This window comes from Drosophila novamexicana, unplaced genomic scaffold, assembly GCF_003285875.2.
Source record: "Drosophila novamexicana strain 15010-1031.04,08,12 unplaced genomic scaffold, DnovRS2.1 tig00000564-arrow-pilon, whole genome shotgun sequence".
NCBI lineage: Eukaryota > Metazoa > Arthropoda > Insecta > Diptera > Drosophilidae > Drosophila > Drosophila novamexicana.
In genome coordinates this window covers 4,109,394-4,133,918 of record NW_020824810.1, presented here as the reverse complement: position 1 = coordinate 4,133,918, position 24,525 = coordinate 4,109,394, and the positions used below count along the sequence as shown (strand labels likewise).

At 41.5% G+C, this 24,525-nt stretch overlaps 5 protein-coding genes across 6 annotated transcripts; 1 reads left to right on the top strand and 4 right to left on the bottom strand.

Annotated features, from left to right (window-relative positions):
* Positions 1-4,385: 4,385 nt before the first annotated feature.
* Positions 4,386-9,202, bottom strand: LOC115762420 (probable multidrug resistance-associated protein lethal(2)03659; the record flags this gene model as incomplete). The annotated part of the gene is made up of 6 exons (XM_030704615.1): positions 4,386-4,855; positions 4,913-5,861; positions 5,938-6,088; positions 6,158-8,402; positions 8,606-8,836; positions 9,108-9,202. Coding segments are annotated over 6 exons (3,936 nt in total), but the record flags the coding sequence as incomplete, so codon positions are not given.
* Positions 9,203-9,733: 531 nt separating this feature from the next.
* LOC115762398 (ceramide-1-phosphate transfer protein) lies at positions 9,734-10,719 on the bottom strand. The gene is made up of 3 exons (XM_030704584.1): positions 10,539-10,719; positions 10,269-10,486; positions 9,734-10,212 (listed from the first exon to the last, which is right to left on the bottom strand). The coding sequence occupies exons 1-3, from the start codon at positions 10,676-10,678 to the stop codon at positions 9,911-9,913; spliced, it is 660 nt and encodes a 219-aa protein (XP_030560444.1). The 5' UTR covers positions 10,679-10,719; the 3' UTR covers positions 9,734-9,910.
* A 59-nt stretch (positions 10,720-10,778) lies between these two features.
* On the top strand, positions 10,779-11,654 carry LOC115762397 (protein lethal(2)k10201). Its single transcript, XM_030704583.1, has one exon. It carries the CDS (start codon positions 10,957-10,959, stop codon positions 11,635-11,637), a length of 681 nt encoding a protein of 226 aa, XP_030560443.1. The 5' UTR covers positions 10,779-10,956; the 3' UTR covers positions 11,638-11,654.
* LOC115762400 (dolichyl-diphosphooligosaccharide--protein glycosyltransferase subunit 4) lies at positions 11,635-12,189 on the bottom strand. Its single transcript, XM_030704585.1, has 3 exons — positions 12,092-12,189; positions 11,799-11,914; positions 11,635-11,736 (listed from the first exon to the last, which is right to left on the bottom strand). The coding sequence occupies exons 2-3, from the start codon at positions 11,897-11,899 to the stop codon at positions 11,715-11,717; spliced, it is 123 nt and encodes a 40-aa protein (XP_030560445.1). The 5' UTR covers positions 11,900-11,914; positions 12,092-12,189; the 3' UTR covers positions 11,635-11,714.
* Positions 12,190-12,350: 161 nt separating this feature from the next.
* Positions 12,351-24,423, bottom strand: LOC115762041 (putative phosphatidate phosphatase). Of its 2 annotated transcripts, none has more exons than XM_030704110.1 (7): positions 24,343-24,422; positions 21,178-21,679; positions 15,754-15,905; positions 14,927-15,139; positions 13,994-14,173; positions 13,756-13,932; positions 12,351-12,964 (listed from the first exon to the last, which is right to left on the bottom strand). In XM_030704110.1, the coding sequence occupies exons 2-7, from the start codon at positions 21,476-21,478 to the stop codon at positions 12,851-12,853; spliced, it is 1,137 nt and encodes a 378-aa protein (XP_030559970.1). In that variant the 5' UTR covers positions 21,479-21,679; positions 24,343-24,422; the 3' UTR covers positions 12,351-12,850. The 2 variants fall into 2 exon arrangements, with proteins under 2 accessions (XP_030559970.1, XP_030559971.1); XM_030704111.1 differs by lacking the exon at positions 12,351-12,964 and adding an exon at positions 13,480-13,651 and having other exon boundaries at positions 24,343-24,423.
* Between the last annotated feature and the right edge of the window lie 102 nt (positions 24,424-24,525).

Sequence of the window (24,525 nt, the reverse complement as noted above, 5' to 3'; positions counted from 1 at the left end):
ATGCTTAACAGCTTAAATGCTGATCATAATTTACAGTTAACCACCACAATAAATTTCTGGCCAACCGTATACGCCTACAAGCTGACAAAATCAGCTCGCATTGCCCATTTATTTTGGGCCACTCGAGGGACAAACAAGTTTCGGTGTCAATTGGAACAATTAAACTACCAATTTGGGCGATTCGGCACGGAGGCCCTGGAGGCAAATGTCGCAGCAACTCGTCGAGCCTTTCCCAGTTCTCCGAGTGTGACTAATTTTTGTGATTTAACGCACCAAATTGTCGCATGAGAGTTGGTAGCGACTCCTCCAGGCCGCATCAAACAATCACTCCAGGTGTCTCACGTGTCACGCCTCTTCAGCGCGAGAGCCAGGAACAGAAACAGCCACAGGCCCAGGATCACGGCAGAATCGCGAGGAGGGCGCACACATGGTGAGTTATTAGTTTTGTAATGCCCAAGCGAAAGGGGCTCTGCTCAGCCCTCAGATACTCTGTGTGTATGTGTGTGAATTGTTAATTGCATTAGCGACTTATTGGCCACGACAATTGACTTTTGTTTGCAGATTCAAAAAAAAAAACTCTCTAATTGTGTGTATGTGCGCAGAAAACTAACCACCCTGTAAATGTAGCCGGGCGCAAGGGGAAGCTTGATTCCGGCACCCTTGTATCCTTCCTTCTGTCCGTCGGCTCGTATCGTTTGCAGTTTTATGTTGGGACACGCCTCCAAGCATGAGTTTTTATTATTGTAACACTTTGCAGGCAATTTGGTGCCGGCTGCGAATACGGCTCTGACTGCTGCTCTTTTTCTTCTGTGTTGTGTATCCGAATCAGAATTGCGGCAAATGAACAAAGTGCTACTGGATGATGCTGCTGCTGCTGCTGATGTTTCTAAAGGATGTGTTTGGTACGGCTGCGGTGGCTGCTGTGTGAGCTGCACAACAAATTCAAATTATTCTGTGATAACTAATTTTCAATTGGACAGCGAGTCATACAACAGATGTGTAAAAGCAGACTTTTATCGGAATAAACTGATATTGTAGCTCATTTAAAGAACGTCTCAGCCTCACCCAGCATTAAAGTCTGTGTCTGTGTGGCCCAGTAAAAGGGAGGCAGGCAGGCAGCGAGGCGGGCAGGAAAGCCGGCACAGGATCAAGAGCAAAGCTTTTATTATAAATTATAACACCATTAATTACATCCGGATTTATGTCGTGTTGAGCTATTAAACAGCCATAATGCACCACGTTAAAAATCATTTTAAAATCATTAATACAAATTTGTATTTAAAGCACCGCAGTTTATACACCCTTAGAAATGTGTTAACTGATTAAAAAATTTAATAATTGAAAATGCTCTATAATAAGGGTTTAGTGTCCCAACGTGCAGTATTTGAAGTTTAGTTTAGTTTATCAATAATATTATTATACCCTCAATTTAAAATATTCAAACTAAAAAAATGAGCAACATTTTGCAATCTCGGCAACAGGAAATCTGTTAGCATAGTCCGGCCAACTCGAAAAAAGGGGGTCATAGTTGAATGCAGCGGCTCATAAATCAAATACGAAATGCTCGCTGTCATAATTTGTCATAAGGCGTGGACACGCCCTCCATTTGCTTGTGTCCCTTTTAGTTCTATGCTTATGTCCATGGCAGAATCGGTTGAGCCCAGTCTGAAACTGGAAACTGAAAACATGTGGCAAGTTTTTCAAACTTAAGTTTTCTTGCAAGATTGTTGCCGACTAGACCCGATTCCATATCAAAGAGTACGAGACCGACTTATTATCCGTTGTTCTTGTCACAGAAATCACTGCACTGTGGCATGCAAAGCAGAAGGAGGGGAAACTGCCCCGTGGGCAGAAAACAACAATCAGTAGAAATCGCAATCAAGAGACGGGCCGCCCTGGCAATCGTATAATCGCAATGCTGCCCACTTGGATTGGTATTGTGCCTGCGATCTGTCAATCGGCAGGCCCCTCGTCGATTATAGGCACCCACGGCTTGTCGTTGGGGTCTGTCACGGTTGCCAGTTGAAATTCTGTTGAAAACCGAAAAATGCATTCACGCACCTGAATCCCTAATGAATTAGACGACCATCGGAGTCCAGACCCACTCCACGATGCAGACTGGCAGCTACCGGCGGTATTGCATATTTTTCTTTATTCTTTTTTCACTTCTGTCTTGTGAATTAATTAATTACATTTTTATGATTTTATTAATTTCCCAACAAATAAGAGATTGAGACGGCCATTTACAGTACTCGGGTATTCGAATCCAACTCGGGTCCGGCTCCGTCTCCGTTTCCTTCTCCACTCTCTACTCTCTTCGCCCACCAATCCTTATCCCAATTCCCATGGCTTATGGGCACGTACGATGAGCTCGTAATAATAATGAATGTAAATTGCCTCAATGAGCGATTTAATGTCTTAATACATTATTTACAATGCATGTTCATTATTGTCTGGCTGCCGCCGTTGCACCTTTTTAATGCCACGCCCACACTCACGCTGAACGCCCCCGAATGAAGTGACCGACGGTTGACATTTCCACAAACAATTTGAATATAATTATTGCTATGGGCAAACATTTGTTGTTGTTTTTGTAATAATAACAATAAAAAAAGCTAGATTGCCCGTGTCAAAGAGCTGGCTATGAGATACTCTCTACCCATGCGATTCAATTGAAAATATTTATTATTTATTTTTAAATATTTGTTGCCTGACTTGAGGTCTTTTATTTATTTATTTATTAATGGGCGACAAAAACGACGGTGTTCCTAATTATTCAATACATTACACATATCATATATCATAAAGCGGTCATCATAGCTAAGAAATGGGGCTAGACAAGGATCAGTGTCTTAGTTTAGAAATAAAATTAAATTAGGATTTTTAAACAAAATATATATTTTCTAATTAAGAATATATGGCATTTGAGCAACTTTGTTATACCCTATTTAGTAACTTCAATAGTTACAGGGCATGAAAACAAACAAAGCGCCGACTGCATGTGCCTAGATTAATAATTCAATAATATTCATAGAAAAGAATTACTGAACTTTGAAAATATTGAAATCACTTCACAGCTGGCGGCTGCACTTCTATTATTTTTCGGGTTTTGGTCACGAAGGAAGCCATTTGTCAAACACTGTCAGATATTTCGTGCAAGCTAATTAAATATAAATATTTTATTTTGTGACCTAGTCTTGGATCTAAAATTAACAGAGCTCCAAAACAAGTCACCCAATACCTTACAATGTAAGAACGTGTGGATTATAGAAATGATCGACTGCCTCCACTGTATTTTTTTGCATAATTGGCATAGGGACATTTATCACTGTTTTGTTATCCGAAAGTACTTCCGCCCTACCGCATAGATCGCATGATCCTGACCGCATAATAAAGCAAATTTGGTCGTGTGCACGTTTTCCGAAAAAACTCTGAATTGTTGGGTTTTTAAAGCACTGTGTGTGGTCCTGCCCGGAGAGAGATCGTTTAGGATGAGTTACGAGGCCAGCCATCGAATCTACGTGCTCTGTAAAATTTTTATTGACTGGCTACCCGTCCAAAGGACACGTGCAGACGTCAGATAATTGATAAAACTGCTCAGATAAGATGAGAGTTTCAGTTAAGTAATTGATATTCCTGTCGACAGTCAAGTTTTACCGGCTACCCGCTGAGCACTGGGCGCAAAAGTAATCAGCATGTGGATGTGGCGACTAAAAACCGACGGACAATTTATGCCACAGCATTCGGAACTGGCAGCACCCCCACAGGAAGGGAAAGAGACAGAAAATGCTATAACAACATATATATATATATACATATATATATGTATACATGATTTTGGTGAGTTGGCAAAAAAAAGGAAAAATCTCGGAATAATAAAAAAAGTTTGCAGCACAAAAAGCACATCATTGTCATCTCCTGGCTAGCAATTTGGGAACCGTCTTTTTTGCAACGCCCACCGACCCACACACAGTTGGCTCTCGTCTGTGTCTGTCTGGACGCGCTCTAGTTCCGCCCACCGGCTTCCGGCCACATAAGTGCCAACTCTCGGTGAGTCTCGTTTTTTTGTTGTTATAATTTGGACGCTTTCAACGCTGGTTAGCAAGCGCTTAATGTACTGCAATGTGACGGAATGGGTGGCGCATGTCCATAATTACAAACCACCCACCGAGTGTGGTGGCCACTTGCCCCCTCTGCCAGTAAAAAAGTGATGACGTAGATTGTGCCACAACTCAATCGTTTGGCAACGCCCACCGCTCAGCAGGCGGTCAAATATTGTGGGATTCATTGTCGAGCTACTAAAATGATGCCGGTGGCTTGTGGCTGGACAATATAATAAAAAAAAAAAACACATTTCAGCTGAAGTAAACAAGCATAAGCGCAATGTATTATTCGGAATTGATATTTAGTAAAATGTTGTTTTCAAATTACAACTGCTTTATTTGGTATCCCACATATGCCGTAGCAGTCAGCTTTTGTTAATTGAGCGTTAGTCTATCGATAACTCTTGAATGTAAATGCAACCCGGGAGAGAGTAACTGTTCATTTAAAAAGGCGCAAAAATGCACGCATTCTTAAAATTTTTTCGGTTTATTTGTTCTTACGCGTATAACTATCTTCTGCTATTTTTTTGAGATGCTTAACTGTGGTTTTGTCGTTTTGGTTAACAAGCTTAAAGAGCGCACCATCCTCGCGCTGCAGCAGTTTATGCGGTGCTCCGAATTCGACTATCCTTCCTGCATCTATAACGAGGACGCTGTCATTGTCCATGACTGTGTGAAGGCGGTGTGCAATGGTTAACACTGTGCACTGGGAAAACTTGGTATGTATTGTCTCCTGTATAAGTTTGTCGGTGCTGTAACAATAAAATATATTAATTAAAGCAATTCACTGATGCCCCATGATCGCTTACTCGGCATCTACATTGGCCGTAGCCTCGTCCATAATGAGTATTCGATTATTACGGAGTATGGCTCGCGCTAAGCAGACCAATTGCCTTTGGCCCATGCTGAAATTTGAGCCGCCATCTTGCATGTGGCTGGAGAGGCCGCCCTCCAAACTGGCAACGTATTTTTTGAGTTTTACATCATGAAGAGCGCCCCAAAGCTCCTCGTCGTTTTTATCGCCAAACGGATCGAGATTGAAGCGCAAAGTGCCAGAAAACAGTACAGATTCCTGTGGTATGATTGAAATGCGACTACGCAGATCATGCAGGCCCAGTTGGGCAATGTCTTGGCCATCGATTTCGATGAGTCCCTCGTTGACTGCAAGCCGAAACAGGGCTTGTATTATGGAGGATTTACCAGCACCCGTGCGCCCCACAATTCCAATCTTTTCCATAGGTTTTGTCTCAAAGCTCAAGCCTTTCAAGATGTCTGTATCATCCGGTGCGTAGCGCATACGAAGCTCGCAGAAGCGCAAATGACCCATTTGTGGCCATTTAGCCGAAAGATTCACCGCTTTTGATGTCTCAAGTGGTGGTTCGGATGGCGTATTGGCATATTCCAACACACGCTCAACGCTAGTCATTTTATTCTCCATCTCTGCAGTTTGTCGCATACCCCATTGGCACATAATCACCAGTGTCATTGATTGGGTGATAGCCAGACCCACATCGCCGCTGTAGAAGCTCTGATTGATAACTAGGAAACTGAATGTAACGGCCAGTATGTAAACTACACAAATAAGATCCGTCCAAAAGGAAAATGCGCGATTGGCACTCGTATAAAGAAATAGCGCAGAGGAGTTGGTATTCTGGTGTCCATGAAAAGTACGCTCCAGCTGTGGCATAGCGTCTAAGGCCCGAATTGTAGTTAAGCCTTGAAACGTTTGGTTGGCATGCGAATAAACTGGACTACGAGCTGATAAGAAGAACATGCAAAAGAGTATGTCGTTAGTTGAGGTGAGCTAGGTTTATGCCTTGCTTCTTTGACTTACTTAAGCTCTCAATACGTTTGAGGCTTCGACTTGCACCTATGTAATAGGAACGGCACAGAAACATTAGAACCGCCATAATAGCCGCTGGAATTAGCAGCCAATAGTTTGCAATAGCCACAATAACTAATACTGCCACCACATCCACAAAAAACTGTAAGAAATTGAGAAAAACATTTAAAAACCATTAATTATATTTGACTTTTTTTTAGTTGGGACTAACCTGCAGTGAGTCCATCATGGCCTGTGGCAGCGCCACATCCACATTCTCAATGTCGCTGGAAAAGCGATTTAGCACACGTCCCGATGGATTTGCGTTAAAGAAGAACATGCGGGCACGAATTATCCCATCAAAGAGTTGATTATGTAGTCGAAGTGAAATACGCAGGCATAGGAGAAAAAATCCAAAAGTGCGCAACAAATAAAATGCCAGGGTGCACACCAGGAGGACCGAATACCAAGTGACCATACGTGTGCGTGCATCTTCGAATTGCTCGGATGTTTCGTATTCTCGATTCTCCTCCCAAGTCGCCCAACGAGATATAAAGATGTCCACCAGTGCTTGCAAAACTCGGGCAAGTATAAAGAGCGCGAGCACCAAACATACCAAGACGGGAGAGCCCAGAGCACGGAAATAATCCTTGTAGATGTCATAACCAACGGCGCCTTGATGCTGCCGCTCTGCGAAGTTGTTCCCGTTGTTTGGCTGCACATCCATAGCCTTTGCAGGATCCTGGAATAGCTTGGAGTTTCTGTCTACTTGGCTAAGCACTCGCTTCACCTGCAACTTATCAACCTCAATAGCATCCAAATCTGGTGCTGCATGCTTTTCAATAATATCCCGCAGATCCGCATAGCTGCCTTGATGTGTTAGACGGCCCGATTCTAGTAGCAATAAATGATCAACTTGCTGCAGCAACTGCACATGATGAGTCACCAATATCCGCAGTTTGTCAGCCAAAAATCGATTGAAGCACTTCTCCATTAGCAGTTTACCCACTTTTGAGTCTACTGCAGCTAGTGGATCATCAAATAAATAAATATCTGCCTGACGATATACAGCACGCGCAAGACTAATCCTCGCCTTTTGCCCGCCGCTTAAGCTGATACCCCGTTCACCCACCACAGTTGCATCGCCACTGGGCAGCAGCGCCAGGTCACAGTCCAGCTGGCAAGCATGTATCACTCCACGGTAACGCTGCTCATCGTATGGCTCTACAAAGAGTATATTATCACGAATGCTGGCCTGAAAGATCCAGGGCTCTTGCGGTGCATAGCTCAACTTGCCGAGCAGTTCCACGCGGCCCTGCATGAGCTCCACCTCGCCTAAAATAACATTCAGGAGGGTACTTTTCCCAGAGCCTACGTTTCCAACAATGCCCACCATTTGCGTCGCTCGAAGCTCAAAGCTGATACCTTCAATATGCGCGCGGCGCGCTTGCCGGGTGTTTGGCATGTTCCAGCTCGCACTGACATTGCTAAAAGTAAGAGACCTGACATCGCTCTCCACACAATGCAGTCGACCGACAGAAATTGGCTTGGCTGATGCCGAAGTGTCTGTGTTGAGTTGCATTATGGGATTGTCACAGCTGGAGCAGTTTTTACTAGTGGGTGATTCGCCCTGCTGCAGAAATTCCGTTACACGCCTTGCGCTGACCACAGTCTGTGCCCAAGTGGTGATGGCCAATGGCCAAAAATGGAGCAGTGAATCATTCAAAAGACTGTAGTAAGACGAGAGTATAAACACCTTTTGTGCAGTGACCACGTCGCCGGTGTACACGTAAGCGATGAGACTGAGAAATAGGGAGACCTTCGATATCATATTGGTGCATTGCAGCGCAGCGTAGATGCTCATAGAACCGCGTATTTCTTTAACCTCGAGTTTGCGTACAGTGGCTATTATCTTCGCAAAAGATTGCTCCCAGGCATACATTTTAATCACCTGTATGGCGCCTATAATCTCGTTCATTAGCTTGACACGCCGATCTCGCTGTTCCGCCGATCTTGTGCGAAATTGAGCTGCCGCCTTGGCTGCCCAGGCCTGTAACGGAATCAATAGAACAATAAAGGCAATTCCTATGAGAGCCGTCCAGCCAATCTGTGTGTACATAATGTATCCAAAGATGCACGCCTCCACAGGGCCCTTCCAAAGATCGTGAAAGAAATAAAATGTCAAATCGAACTGCGGCAGATCGATGGACATTACTGATATGGCCAAGGCGCCCAGTCCATCTCTGCCATTTATTGCCGCCCGCAAACACTTTCGGTATATTAGCCCAGCAAAGGCCACTCGGATACGTGTACCCACGGCAAATACATAAAACATAAATGGATGAAACACCAGTGAAGTCACTAGCGTGCACAGAACAATGCCCATGGCATACATGTATGCGTCTTCCTTAGTGATTCTAGTTTGCCCCTCGGCATAGTAAGAGATCAAACCTCCCAGAAATATTGGCTGAAAGGCGCTGTGTAAAAAAAAAGGTTGAGAGTCGGCACATCAATGAAATAGATTGTTAAACCGCATTTAACTCGCAATTTTAAAGGCAATATCCTTTGGTAAGTTACTCATATTTAAAATTCTACTAAACTAAATTTTAGAGGGGCGATAAAATTGCTTGGTTAAATACCAAATAAGAGTGGATTCTCCCACAATCCAAGCTACACTCACTGTATTACGATCTCCAGCGTTGAGTAGATCACACAGACAGGAACGAATTGGCAGCCGTAAAATGTGAAGATTAGATGTAGCACACTTGGCCTTTTGCGTTTCGATTCACGTATCCAGGGCTGCTGCAAATCCTCCGTCAGTTTATCGCTGTCGAAGGAGGGCAGATTGGCGTATAGCTCGTTGTCTGATAGTTCTTCTCGGCGTCCTTTAGCGAACACATGACGCATCCATCTAAAGTATTAGAATAACAAATGAGCGCCGAGTCTTAGTTTGTCATATCTGTTAGACTGAAGGAACGTGCTGGTGAACAGGCACAATACACAGATTCGTTACTTCACCAATGATTTATTTGGAGCGAGTAACCAAATGATTAAAAACAAATGCATGCGAGGGTAAATATCTTGCAGACCACCTTATCGAGTAAGACAGGAGATATGGAGCTTAAGTGGGTTGTCAATCATGAATTATTTTTTTAAACATTGTGATTTTATGTTGAACTCACACGAAAAACCACTTTGAAAAAATATTTGCCTCTAGAAAGGGATTTGTTTCGCGTTTTTGGTTTGCCTGCGTATTCATAGCGCCATTCACGAATTTTTACTACCATCTACGGCTGACGATTTAAAAATGCGTCGTATGGTACCTATACCACCTCTTATAACTAATTTTTGTGTTCGTTTGAAGTGCTAGACCGTCATCAGAACACACTTAAACGTATTTTGCACTTGGCACACTGCAAACTGCTGATAAAAGTGGCGGTCAGTTGGCCAATGGGACTTGTCTGAGGCTTGTGGCTAGTATAGTCAAATGCTTAATCAACAGCATTATAGCGCAGAAAATTGCCGGCCATTTGTGCGGCCATTTAGTGCAGATTGCAACTGAGTTTGTTTTACTTAAGCGTGCCCTGTAAATCTTCGGGATTTTTTGGTAATTCGGCTTTTTTTCTCTAGTGATAAAAATGATTAGTGTTGTTTTTGGACGGGGCAACGTTCTCCGACAGCTGTTCGAGGTTGTACAATCTAATCTTGGCGAATTTAAATGTTATTTCGTTATAAATTTCGTCATAGATAAGTTGCCTACAACTATTTTTACGGCAATATGTACGATAAAAATAGATGAAAGCCATTGTTCAGTCGATGCTAAGCTTTAATAAGACATACACGTGCACAGCCAATGGGCGAGGCTATAAATACAAACAGTAACACAAATGTTGAAGTAGAGGTTAAAAAAAAAAACAATAGTTTAACACATTCCACAATACGACAAATAGAAGATTGACCTAGTTTTTCAGCTGAATTTGGAATTCTAAGGCAGAGCGTGCAGCTCCTCTAGCGTATAAAGTTGATTCGTGCGATCGTATACCATACGCATATGATGCAACATATCTGGCAGCTTTTCAATGGCGCGCGGCACATCCGCATCGTGACAGACGCGCTTGAAGAGCTCGCCGCGCGTGGGTATCGCAAACATCGCCACCTGGGCACCTTTGCGTATAAGGAATGGGTGATGCCTGGCTAGCGTGTCGTTGTATGCTGACTTGCAGACATGGTGCGCTCTATCGCCATCGGCCACGTCTCGCAGACGGTTCAAAAACTCGTACACAAACTCTGCAAATAAAAATATATGATAACGAAAACATGATATCTTGTGGTAAAGCAACTACCTAAACCACGGTGTAGGCGCAATAAAGTGCGACTGCCAGATACGTAGCCTTTCTGACGCAGTAGGCTGGCACCCTTTTCATACAGGATCATTGTTTTGATGCTGTCGAAATGCTTTTCACTCCCAGTGTCCTGCTGTCGATGCTCATAGAGAATATCCAGTTTGGTGCGCACGTCGCTGCTCACAAAGGTGAACACGCTGCCCATTAGCAAAAAGAATCTAGGGAAGCAGTTCTTAATTGTTGTGTATTGATGTATGCTTATTAACTTACTTCATGATTTCTTCGTATGCCTCCAGATAGTCTTCCATGCGAACATCATCATCATCAATTAGGCTACCTTCAAATAGTTCTGAAACTTTTTCAATATCAAAACAATTTTCTCCACCTACAGAATCGCCTACAGCTGACATTTTTAATATATCCTCGTATGGAGTATAGCTTCTATTGTCGTCAATAAAAACAATAAAATATCAGATATCGGTATCGGTACACAAATATCGATACGACGTTGAAGGTTTCTGTTTATGCTTTTCGATAGGTAGGTTAGCTATGCGTTCGCGTCGACTAAATTTTGATGTATACGATAGTCGATTTGCGTGGTATTATTTGGCATATTTAATATATAAAATCCTATCGGTATTTGTCGATATCGACATATAATATCATCTGTTTTAAAACCAAGTGCGAAATGAATTTAGAAACATCTTCCGAGCTTTTGCTCACAAAAGAGCAACTACAAAACATATTAGCCAAGCTGACCGCGGGATATATAACGTCAGCAGAACCAATTACAACTACACCAATTCTGCCTCCATTCAAGAAACTTGGCGTACTCGTTGACTTTGATGAAATTGTAGAAGCTAAAGCAACGAAAGTTCCCACATACAAAAATATCGTAAATGCTAAGACGACACAATCACAGTACTACAGCTGCATTCAATGTCGGCGCCAACTTCCCACTGCACATTTATTGGATCTGCACATCACCGAACAGCACGATTTGTATTTTGCGGCAAGCGTGGAACGCGGCGATAAGCCTCTATACGCTTGCTATATTGAAGAGTGTGCTATGAAATTCTATATGCCAAGTGAGCGTAAGGACCATTGCATCACGCTGCACAAGTTTCCGGTGAACTATCGTTTTGACCAAGAAAAGGCCACTAAACCTAAGAGTCGCAAGAAGAAAGATGCGGATGCCATGGATGTGGATAATGTGCCCTCATCCAACGAGGGTAAACTTCCCTACATAAAGGCTTTTAGCTTTGGGCATCCTACACAGCGAACTTTCAATACACGCAAGGAACGCGGCTCTGACAAGGCGTTGAACGATGTACAGGCAATGAAAGAAGCACTTGAAGACTTGAACTAAGCTTTATGTTGCCATTTTATTACTCGAAGTTTGCTTTATAAGATACTTGTATTAATTAACTTGCGGAAACGTGATGATTATTTTGTCTTGATGCTGGACCTGAAAATCGAGAATAAAATGAATTGTTATGGTAGGGTCAGATTTTTTCGACTAATACATACTTTCCCGTGTTGGCGTTGATGTAATGGTAAGCAACAACGAGCAGAAAAAGGAATACGCCCAGAACGTTTGAAAAGATGGCTAACTGCACGTCGGTGATCATTTTGATGCTGAATCTCTAAAAAAAAAAAAATTAGCATTTTTCAGAACGCTGGTGACACGTCATGTGTCAAGAGGCCGTGTATAAATTTGATATATCCACAAAAAGTGCAGATAAAGTGAATTTCACAACATTAAATACGCGGCCTTAGTTAACAAATAGACTCTTGAAACATGACTTTAATCATATATTTACTTTTTGTAAAAGAACAAGCCGGTTTTGTTTAGTCTTATTAAGTTAGCTAGAGATGCTTAATAGCTATCGATTCCTCCAAATCAAGTTGATTTTATGACACTATCGATATAAACAAATTCCAGTACTAGTATTTTATAATCGAATATGTTATATTTATCTATCGATGTTTAAAAACTTCAACACCGATAAGAGGACTAAAAATACCAATTAAAGCCCTGCCAAGTTTAAAACACTTGTTATTTATAAAATATTTTGATTTATTGAACGACCTATATATATTGTGAAATTTTTAAAAACTAGACAGAATTTAATATAATACCTATTAACGATTGGCAGAATAGCAAATCGAGATTTCTATAATCTTAAGGTCACTTTAGTGGTTATAGTCATCAACAACAATTGAAGGCCTGAATAAACGGTGCATACCTAAACGAATATCTCAGACTAATACATTAAGTTGTACATATATATGTTTGCCTGCGCTCAGTCCATTAAATTACCATGTCTGACCACAGTTATGCAGTCACGAGGTAAAATTAAGTGGATTTCCACGATACACACACATAAAATGCTATTAATCTAGTTAAATTAAATTAATTTAAATTGCATATATGTATGCAACTAAAAACAAACATAAGCTTTGCTTTGTTTTAACCGTTACATCAAGCGATACAATTTTGCAGATCCCTGTTTGGCTTATAAATTATGGAATTTGTGTCCTAAACGATTACTAAAACGATTATTGCAATCAATTGTGGGTTAATTTGTTGTAAGAACAACCGATGTACGTGTCTGGCTTAAGTCCTGTGAGCTCCGAGGCAAATACGGTTGCGTGCGAGGCTTTGTGGGAAACAAGTCCGATACGTAGTTTGCCTGAAAGTAAAAAAGGGTTTGGGGTTATTAAAGTACATTTTTTAGTTTTTGCGTGATAATATTTAAGGTAGCTCCTAAAAGTATGGTATGGTATATAAATGATCTTCGGCACATAAACTAATGGCTAAACTAAAATAAAAAATAATATTTATCCATAGAATGATTACTTTCTGATATTAATTGCATGAAAATTGAGCTTTTACCTCAATATTCAACGACTCCTAATGTGCATGAAAATATCTCTATATGTGCCCTGTGTGTCAGTTAAAATTCTGTGCATGTCCGTCAAACCAAATGAAGCATAAAATTGCTTATCTATATATATGTATCTAGCTGCAACATGCAGCTGGTCATTATTCATTTGAAACCAATTCGACGATTGCGTGCCACATGCCAGTTTGCAAAAGTATGGCAGGAAGGTGTTGAAACCGGGTCAATTAGGGGCACGACTTGATAAAACGAATGGCGAACTTCTGATATTAGGCAGAACGAGTTAAAGGAAACGCCAAGTTGTGTATGTCAATGCAAGTTATTTTAATCGCTTAGAGTCTTTGCTTTACAATGCTTTAAATTAACCAGAAAATATCTTTGATCTGTTATTGTTTCTGAGCGAATTCACTGGGTTTTACCATATTTGCTGAGCCAAACAGCTTGCAAGTTGAAACAAGCTTTGGGCATAAAGTAGCACTAGAAAAAGATGATCAAGTGATGTATGGTAAAGTGTGGTAAATATGACACGACAATCAGATATTGTATTTGGACTATGTTAGAGGCAGCACAGTTGAACTTACCACGATCAGCGCACAGGCTGCTCCAATGGCTGAGCCCGCCAGCACATCCGACCAGTGATGCTTGTAGTCCGAGACGCGGCTCAGTGCCGTGTACCAGGCGATCATGATAAATAGGAACTGTAGTAAGTGGCGCAGCAGCTTCGAGCCCTGCCAGTTCATGCGGGATTGCAAGTAGAGCTGCAAGTGAAAATTCGAATAAGCAAAAGGCAAAGATCGTAAACAAAGGCGCCACACTTACCGCCACATACACCATGGTATAGAAGGTGAAGCTAGAGTGTCCACTGGGAAACGATAGGCGCATCTCCTTCAGCATGCGCGCCGACGAGCCAACTCCCTGACACTTAAAGTCAGTTATGTATTTGCCGACATTGGTCGCATTATCGCAGTTAGAGCCATCGGGCATGAGTGGCTGGCACACCTGTGAATATGTTAGGAGCAAACGCACACTTATTAAAAACCCAGCCGGAAAGCAGTTCAATGAAAGCTGTTTAGTTACTGTCCCGTGTTCCCTTGTCCCTCCCCCCTGTTTGCAACATGTGCTGCACATTTGCAAAGCAACTGCTACACATTTTATGCGCAATTTTGCACAACTGTTGCCGCACTTCACTAAATAATAGGGCGTCTCTGTACTGTTTGACAGCTGGGGGAGCAATAACAAGACGACGCAGTGCCCCGCCACCAGAGACAACTCTTGCCACCAAAGTTGTTGGCGACACGCGAAAATGCGAGGACTGTTCAACAAATATATATATAACTATGAAATTGTTTTAATTAAAGTTCGGTTCAGCTTAATGTGGGGCTGTTCTTTAGTCAACTTATCCAGGTCAATATTCGGTTGATGGCAAATTAATGCAGTTCATGCCCCTATTCAAAATCTAACGAATATTCCTTCAAGCAATTTAAAATTGTTGCTGATTTCTTAAACGGTCCTCGTTTGTTGCAACCGCAACAATTTGTGGAAGCAGTCAAATAAACATTAAAAAGAAAATAAATATAAATTGTCATTTGGAGCTCGACGCATGTCAATGTTTAAATTAAATGCACTTATTAATAGCCTCTTCGTGTGTGTCTCCTGTCACATGTCCTGTTGCATCTGTTGCATATTAAAATTAATTGGCAATGTCAAATGTGAACTCGACTTTCTTAATTGCCATTCGATTAGGCAACTTACCGCTATGAAATGTGGACGCAGACGGCCAATCGAATACTTGGCTATATCCGTGGTTAGTTGACTGACGGCGGCGCCAAAGGCGAATACACCCATTTTTTTGTAGCACTCGATCAGCCAGTCGGGAATCTCATATGACATGAAGACATAGCGCCGAGACGTTCCCGTTCCATTAGCACTTTCTTCCCGCGAGCGCAGCAGTTCGATGCAGAGGATCTGTAGAAGAGTGAACCAGGGAAATGTCGGTGAGTGCGTTTATCAGTGGACATTTCCTTTTAGCACCTTGTCGAGAGTGTTTTCTTATGAATAGCTACAATAAATAGGCATGGAAAGGTATGCAAATAACGATGTTGCCTTCGACCTCGTTTCGTGCTATATTTGTGATTTGTTTTATTTAGGCTTCGTAGGAATTAGGGCCATAGTTTTATAGCCCATTACGATGGCACAGATGTTGCTCTGGTTTCATTGTCGACATGTGGACCGTCGAATAGCCACCATGTGGCAGATGACTAGTCTCGATCTCTGGCAACTGGCGTATTGCATCAGCTTAAAACTGGAGCATATTGAAGAGTTTTATTTTCTAGCTTTTTAAATACGTTATCGGCAATTGTGTGAACTTGAAATGATTGTGCAATGCGCTCTGGGGACTGAAGACTGACATATGCTTGACACAATTTACATGGGTGGCCACTTGGGAGCAGTGCCAAGAGCTCCTCCACCCCCAATTGCCCGCAGCAAGCAATACGCAATTTAATTCAATTCAATTCAATTATATTGCCCAAAAAGCCATTTGATTTGTGCTCTCTCTCTCTCTTCTCTTCTGTACTTACCACGCCGACTGGTATGACCAGCCCGATAATGTACAGCATCCAGTTCCTTACAGTCGAGTCCTTAAAGGGATGCTTCAGCGATTCATCGTCACAAAAGAAGCCGCGTTTATATGGATCCCCAAGCAGAAAGAACAAAAGTATGGGAAAACCAACTGCAAATGGAAAATATAGAATTTATCAATAAATAGGAATTTAATCTAAAAAATAACTACTTAGACGATTAATATTTTAAAGTTGTGCCCAGTTGCCGTAGCTACAACTTTTGTGTCACAATGTATATTATAGATAGATCTATCAATATGCATTTAGTAGGTCATTGGGACTTGCGTTGAGTATTATGTGGCATTATCGGCCAACTTTACCGCCACCCTCCAGCCCTTCCCCCCAAAAATATATACATTTTGGTATGAATGACACTGTTGACTTACGATATGGCTAAGCTATTGATAAGATTACCAATCGACTTCTTGTGCGGCGTGCCGAATACGTAGGGAGACAACACGACGACCAACTATTTTGGGCCCAACAGCTGCACGCAGCATATCGTATAGGGGGGGAGGGGTCATGGGGAATTGGAGGGTATGGAGCTATCAACAAGTTACCCACATTTTTTTAAAATTCAAAATGCACTGCCATTAATAACAACTTTCAGGCATGCATATAGCGTGGCTAGACAAATGGTCTGTGAACAGCACACATTTTGATTGATTGATTGATCAAGCGACCAAGCGAACTCATCCATCAAAAAGTGGCTATCGAAAGTGTCAGCGACACTTGAAATATGTTTGTTTTGAGCAGAGTCCACGCACACTGTGCTAATTATAATGCATTGTATAAAAGTACGGGTATCTAATTAAAATTAGATTAAGGCTCACAAATGCCACACCAGCCGGAACGGCACTCCATGCTACAGTTGCATTTACAGTTAGAGAGTGCCTAATTGCCATTGCAATCGTGCGTATTACCTGTGTGTGTATTACCTGCCAGCGCTGCGCTAAAAAAATGGAAAGCCAGAGCCCTTAAATTCGAGGTTAGTTTCGTAAGTGAGTCACAAGAGAGAATACTCTTGCCTCACTATATCTGACTATTTATATCCGACTATTTATAGAGCCAAGTGCTCATTAGCTAGATGCCGATGTCTCGCCAGAATCTTATGTAGAGTACTCGCTGGCGACGATTGCCCGCAGAGGCAGACGGAGGACTTTTGAACTTGGAGTTGGTTATTAATTTTACCACCCAATGCCAGACAAAGGGACACCATTTGAGTTAGGCAATCGGGGATCGGGGACAAAGGTTGACACTGAATGAAAATGAAGCGGGAAAAGCAGCTGCATTGAGAACAGGTTCGATCTCTAAGACACATGAAAAGCGAAAAGTAAAGCAACAATTGTGTGGAGTCTTAACGATCTGCGCTGGGAAAGTTATGGCCCAGGCATTGTTGCCAGATTAGAGTCATATTACAACAGCAAGTGGCCTTTGTATGCGGGCGGCTCATCCTCTGCCTAAAACGGTAGCTCCTCCTATCTACTGTATCTGCGATGGCATGGTGGTAGATTTTATGACTTTGCGTCTCGAAATAGAGCGCATAATCCGACATTCGCTAGCTGGAACTTCTCTATGTATATATATATATATATATATACCAGCCATAACTAAATAGATTGAATATGTGGCTGTGGTTCTTTTTATGAGATTGCCATTCAAAATGGTGGGGCATGGGTTAAAAAAATTTGTTTGATAGAGACTGGCAACCTGGGGCGGAAGTAGTTCGTTTAAAGGCAAACCTTAAATCGTGTCACAGCAAGTTCAACCGAACAAAAACTGTCGCATTTTGATATTACTGAGAGTGTTTTGCGTCCATTTGGTGTCAAGTCCATTTCAATAATACTTAAAGCATAAACAGCCGACGAAATTGTTGATTTCCCCCTCAAAAAAACACAAATTGTTTGATAAACAAAGAGGTAAACGCTCTAGATGCTTAGATAAACACCCCACCTCAGCTCTCGAGTTGAGGCTGAAAGGGAGCCGCTGCTGCCACCGGCCTACACACATCTATTTGATTCTTAACTTATCTCCGTTTCGAGTATATGCAACTGGGAAACTGCATTTTGTATCTGTTGTATGCTTTTGTATCTCCATGTCGCACTCTTTCAAGTTGTGGGCTAAGCTGGTTTACAAACATTGGGCGGCACGTTAGAAATGTGCCTTTATCTATAGTTCTACAAGCAATTAATTCAAGTTGGAAATAAAGTAAGCTAAAACTAAAATCTCATCTCATATGCAGTAGATGGGCAAGACAATGACTTGTCTGGCCGTTAAATTCTAATAGCATTCATTAAGCAAGACGGAAGTTTAATTAAAGGCAATTAATACCAAAGATTTGCACTCTTAACCTCCAAGCCAAGTGACAGCAGAGTCCAGACTCGTTGTCCCGTTGGTAGACTTCAGACTCCGGCAGAAGCTCTGGAATGACTGACAGCTCACAATTGATTGATCAGCAGCGTTTTTTCTATGTATCAGGCCCAGACATCAGACAGAAAATTCTTTGGCAATTTCGCGCTTTACTGCGCCAAATCAGTTTTCAAGACAATGCCGCAGACTCTCCGGGCGGCGGCACATTAAGTGCAATGTGCAATGCACATGTGCAGCACTACTAGAAATTCCCAGAGATCCGGCAAAGGTGTCATTGTTGGTGTCCACCAGGTAGGGCCGCGATGCGACGCCTTTGTGTGTTGTCCCATAAGTCATGGCAGGTCATGAACAGAAAAGAAAATTACAATCAGAGCCAGACTGATGAGTACCGGGCAAACGGGGCACAGGTAATTACATTTTCAATGCCCACAAAAACTTAGCAAAAATATAAAAGAAGATATACAAAGATTTGACAGATATGCAAGATACCCTACAATATGTAATAAGAAAATAAATACTTCTATGCTAACAATGGGTTCTAGGTTTAATTCGCCAATAAGAGCTAAAGCATTGATCAGGTGCTTTGTGTCCATCAAAGTTGGATGTTGATCTAGCATTGAAAACACACAAATGAATATCCCCTACATTTAATATTTCAGGGTATATGCACCGCTGTCATTAATTGTACCTGTAGGTGTGTATCCCTCGCTTTGTTTGTTATTGTGGCCTTTTGGGTAGAAAATAAACAACAATATTGGGAGAAAGAATTGGAAAAGTGATTGCCTCCATGGCCATGACAACCAAATGCGTAACATAAATATTTTTCTTTCTACTTAGTTTTTAGTTGAACGGAGAATTCAACTCCACCCGCACTCACGGACAATAAATTATTGAAGTGCGTGCGCACTTTTTCTCTTTTTCTCTTTTATGAGTTTAATGACTTATCCACAAGCCCACCAAAAGTTGGAGGCATTTCCAACTGTGCCACAGCTCGTTCGCATTCAATTAACGTCAGACACGCTTCAAGTTTATTCCAAGCGAGTTTTCTTGTTTAGATATTATGTAGATGCCGCTGTCAAAAGACACCAGCCAGAAGACCACAATAGTTGAGATAGACGAACACTCTCTCGGTTTGGATATATCACTTTATCAGCTTCTTGCGTCAGATCTAATGTACGCCCAAATTAGTAGACGACAGACAGAAATGTGCATCAGATCCGACAGCGCCACAAAAGACTCTGGCCACAATTTTAAAAGGTGCTTCTCTCTCTTAAAAGGCCGCACACAATCTGATTCGTATATTCTTACAAAATTCAACTAATTGGAATTTATATGGATAGAACTTTTTTGGGTTTTTTTACATATTTGATTAAGTGTGCAGCTGGTAAAAGTTTTCTCCTTTTAATGACAGGGTCTCTTATTTATGTACGCACCGTTTCTGTGCGAGGGCTTTTACTTTCATTTGGGGCGAAAAATCAATACGATACGATTTCTTGATTATGTCGCCAGTCATTGTTGAAATAATTAAAATCATTTGTATACTTTATTTGTTCTTATCAACCAGATAGCTCCCCACAGCTTTGCCTGTAAATTCCCTTGTTTTTAACCATTTTGTGTCAACTTATTTATTACTGATAAAGGTGACTAGCTCCCACTTATTGCCAAATGCGAAATAGATAAGCACGCACGTGTTTTAGAGTAAAGTGATTCATCAAGGATTAATTTTGTTGCATAGTCGTTTGTTTTCTTTTATTGTATCTACTGGTGCTTCATCACGCACTGCGGCAGCTTTAGGATAAGCCCAATAAGCGGATGAGTCAACCTGAGTTACCTGATCCCAATCTACAGTTATATATATATATTTATTCATGTTTGTGTGTGTGTGTGTGTGTTGAGTGATGGGTCCATGTCAAAAGATCTGGGGTTTATGAGAGTCATTCATGTATACATATATACGCATGCACATATATGCACTACAAATAGATATCAACTGTTCAAATAAGTAAATGGCACAAAAAGCTGTAAATTAAGCTTGAGGTCGAAAGCAACAAACATGGCGACATTTCGGTTTACGTTAGAAAAAAGGTGTTGTGCTCAATTATTGCAGTTGCCAATTGCAAATACATCTAAAAACAGGTAAATCGAACTTGGTGACTCACATATTTGGAGAGAGAACTGGGAGAACAATACATGGGCAATATTTTTAAAATCAAGAGACTTCAGGTGAGGCCAGCCTGAGAACGGGTTTTCAATTTTAAAAATAAAAGAAACTTAGTACACATACGTTCTTTCAAAGATTGCTGATAACAGCTGAAATATGATTTTGCTGATATTGTGGGGCTACACACACGTTTATTATAACTCCCCCGACGAGTTGTACAGTCGGGTTCGTTCCCTTTTTGGTGACACAATTTCGCGTCTGTGCATGCAAATATTGACAAAAGGCGCAGTAAGGGAAAATATAATGCAAGCAAAATGCATCGCCAGCTATGTATGTACATATGTATTGGATAAGTCAGCTAAGTAAGCAGAAATTGCTTGTGTATGTGGGTGCCCGATAAATTCTAACTACCTTTTCAGTGTTATGCAAATTATTCATGCTCCGATAAAAAATGGTTATTTATTATGGTTTACTAAGTTTTGTGGTCGCAATAAATAATTTAACGCGGAAATAACAAAATTGCGATTGTAAAATCAAACTGTGTTTTGTAATAAGCGATGTGGCCCGCTCAGCTGTTCGAAAGCGCCCATCTAAAGAGAGCAACAGCGTGCCTCTCAGTGAGATAAAGCTCTGCTGAACGAAGCCAACAGTGTGGAGCGCACGCACACACACACACACGCACATGAAAATTACATAAAAAGAAATATACAAAACAAACATTGCGACAACAGCCAGGCGGCAAATTCACACATACGCACACACACATACGGGCGACATACATATTTAGATTCATATAAAAATATGTATAATTGGACAAACGAATGTGACAAATGCCAATTGGCAACACTCACCGCAGAGTAAAATCAAAACATCAAGCCCCACTCGGCACAAAATGCGCTTGTTTGTGTCCATAGTTTTGTTGTGTTGTTGTTGGTCGCGATTGTTGTTGTTGCTGTGCAGGCGCTCCTCAATACTGAAGTTATTTTCGATGTTGCTGGGAATAGTCAACGCTGTCTGCGCAGGTGGAACTCCAACAATGGTGACGTGTTTGTTGTTGTTGTTAATAGCCACGTTAGCGCTTGATTCTGCACTCAACTGACTTTCCGGCCGACGCAGCGGTGTTGTCTCGCTCGCTGACGATTCGTTACTCATTTCCAATTCGCTTAAATGCTTCTGGGTGATTTAAAATGTTGGAAAAAGCTTACCAAAGCTCACTCTCTCTCTCTCTCGCTCGCTCTTCTCTCTTGCCCACTTGACAATGAACTTGGGCTTTGTTAGCGTCGCAAGCAGCTAAGATTGTTCTGCTCACCTTTGATGCTCAGGTAAAATGTTGATGTTATAAAAACGCCATTTCTGAAAAGAGGGTTAAAAAATTATAATTTAAAAAATAAGTCTTGGTTTATACAACGGCATTTGAGGTTTCTTTGTATGAGTAATGCCGCGGATTCCCTTTAGAATAAAAGACAGCTATGACGACTTTACTCGGAAGTATGCATACTGTGATTCATTATTGTGATTCGTTATATCGCTCAGAGACAATTAACTTTAAAAGTTTAACCGAGTAACCAATAAAAAAAAAATGTCAATAAAAACGAATCGTAAAAATTCAAACTGAACGCTAAACTTAAACTAAACCTCGTCGACCCGTTAACCTGTCCAGGAATTTCTCTCTTGCACACTACCTATTTATCTACCCAAAAATAGTTGTAAGTCCAGGGATTGTTTGATTGTAATGGGACGTAATCACCTCAGAGCCCAATGAGTCGTGGTTCAATCGCAGCACAGCATTCGTAGCCAATGGTTAGGTTCTTGGACAGAATTATGCCAATTTGCTGCACAAATAGTTTCTTGATCAGAACCTCTATAATTTAATGCGGTTTTCTTAACTTGTTGCCCGCAAATGGGGCATTGTAATAAGCAGCTGCATTGGCTGCAATTGAAACCAGAACCTGTGGAGCAACAGCCGAGTTCCTAATTTGATATACCATCCGACGAAGTGCCAACCGTCAATCAAAAAGCAGCAGAAAAGCAAGCTGCACTGGGCTGGGATCAATCGACAGTAGATCTGCAGTTATCAGCTTCAAATATGACCAACAGGGATTCAACCGTCCAGCGAATCGCTGTGCATCTAGGCAGACAAGACCTATTTATAGATAGCAAAACCAGCTCCAGCCTCCTCTTAAGAACAATTACTATGGCTCGAAAGACGGTTGTCTCTACGTCTTACGTCTTAGTAAGCCAACCAGTTGATTTCCCTGCTCAAATGCCAATGATTAATTTCCTTTCCAAAAGGGGAGTAAAGAACATGTTTTCCTGACAAAACTGCGTCTTAATTAAACACAGAAACTTTAAAGATTGTATCTCTGAGTCGACTGGCTGAATGGTTGGAAAGTACAAGAGTACTCGGTATATTGCCGGATTGTTTTCAATTAAACGACTGCGGCTTCTTGAAAAGGGTAAGCACAGATGGCCAAACTTATGATCAACTGCTGCTGATCAACTTATGAAAAGATCATGATTGATAAATCTTATAAACCTTTGTCGCTTCGGATTTCTAGCTACTCACACACGAAATGCAGCTTATTATAAACTTCTTGAGCCATATTGAGTATGGGCGGGCAATGACCACAAGCTGAGTTAACCTTGCCAGCCACTCCTTACCCCGCCCCCATCCCGCCATCACAGGCAAGTGTCACGCTGCAGTTGCGCATGCTGCGAAATAAGGTCAACAAGCTGCATCTGCTGCGCGTTGTTGAAATTAACAAAAATATAATTGTGCATAAATAAAAGTAAATGAAATGTAAATAATTTCATATGCGCATAAGCTGGAATTTACGACTGTGCGGCGTTAGCCACGCCAAGCGAAAGCATCGAAAATTTAAAATTATATCCGATTCCCAATCCCGTCAGCAATGTACCCGTACCTGCCCATCTGCCAGAATTGCCATGACGATTGGGGCATTCAATTTCACGGCCACGGCAGGCTGATTGGCAACGTGCAGTGCGGCTGGCAAAAGGCAGGTGGCAAGAGCTATTCGCAGACTTATTGACGACGACGTCGACGACGACGACGACGACGCTGTCAGCGGAAGACAAAACGACACCTCGTCGTGGTCATTGTACTTATGTAAAGTGCTTGTTTATTTGCCATGTAAATGGGGCCGAAATCAGCAATTTGATGACGTTCACACGCGCCCAACATTGAAATCTAAGACGCTCCGACCAGGTTGAGTTGGCAGGAAGAATGGATTATAAAAAGTTCAAATCTAAACTCAAGTTTCCATTCATTAATACACAAACAATGCAATGGAATGCAATGCAATTATATTTTACAATAATCTTTTATGGACTTGATTTTGGTCAGCTGCAGCTGCCAGTCTGTGCATGTTATTAACAACAGGGAACGTGACGCATTTGATGCTTCATTAAATTAATCAAAGTAATATCACCATGAAACGCAATTATTTAACTGTCAGCGTTAACTGGAAAGTGAACGTATTAGTGCCCATTGTAGCTGATTATGAGACCCCATTCCCAGCCCACTGATAAGCAGAGCCAAACAGTTAACAAAGCTGCAAATAGTTAAGACATGTTACAAACGAAAAGAACTTCTCCGGACAATAATAGCAATTTGTCCTTGACCCTGGGCTATCCTTGGTTGCAAAAATCGATTTCACGATATTGGAAATGTTTCAAGTATTTACGCACCCACAGAAGGCATTTGCGTGCCGCTCTTCAAGATCCGCGCAATTACACAATACGGACACCTATGTTTACTAATTGTTTTAATGTTTGTTTACTTTGGCATTAGCTTTGAGTTCTCGCAGATATTTTGCAATCTCACTTTCCTGTTTTCATTGCGTCGAGCGAATTTGAACATAGATAGAAAAATTGAATGGAAGGTATTATCTTTATTAACCGCCGAATCTACGCACACACACATGCACAGAACCAAACACGATTGTATAAATGTAAATATACATATGTACATATATATTTTTGATAGAATATTTTACCTTTTGCCCAAAATGAATTGAATGATTACGTATTTATATAGCGCTTTTTAATGTTTTTCACGTTGGTGAAACCAGATGCGAGTTTTCCTCGACCACTTTGCAGCTTTGCTTCTAACGTCACTTATTTATTCATTTTCCTTGCGCATAAACAAATACGAAATCACAAAACATTTTCCGCGCCGA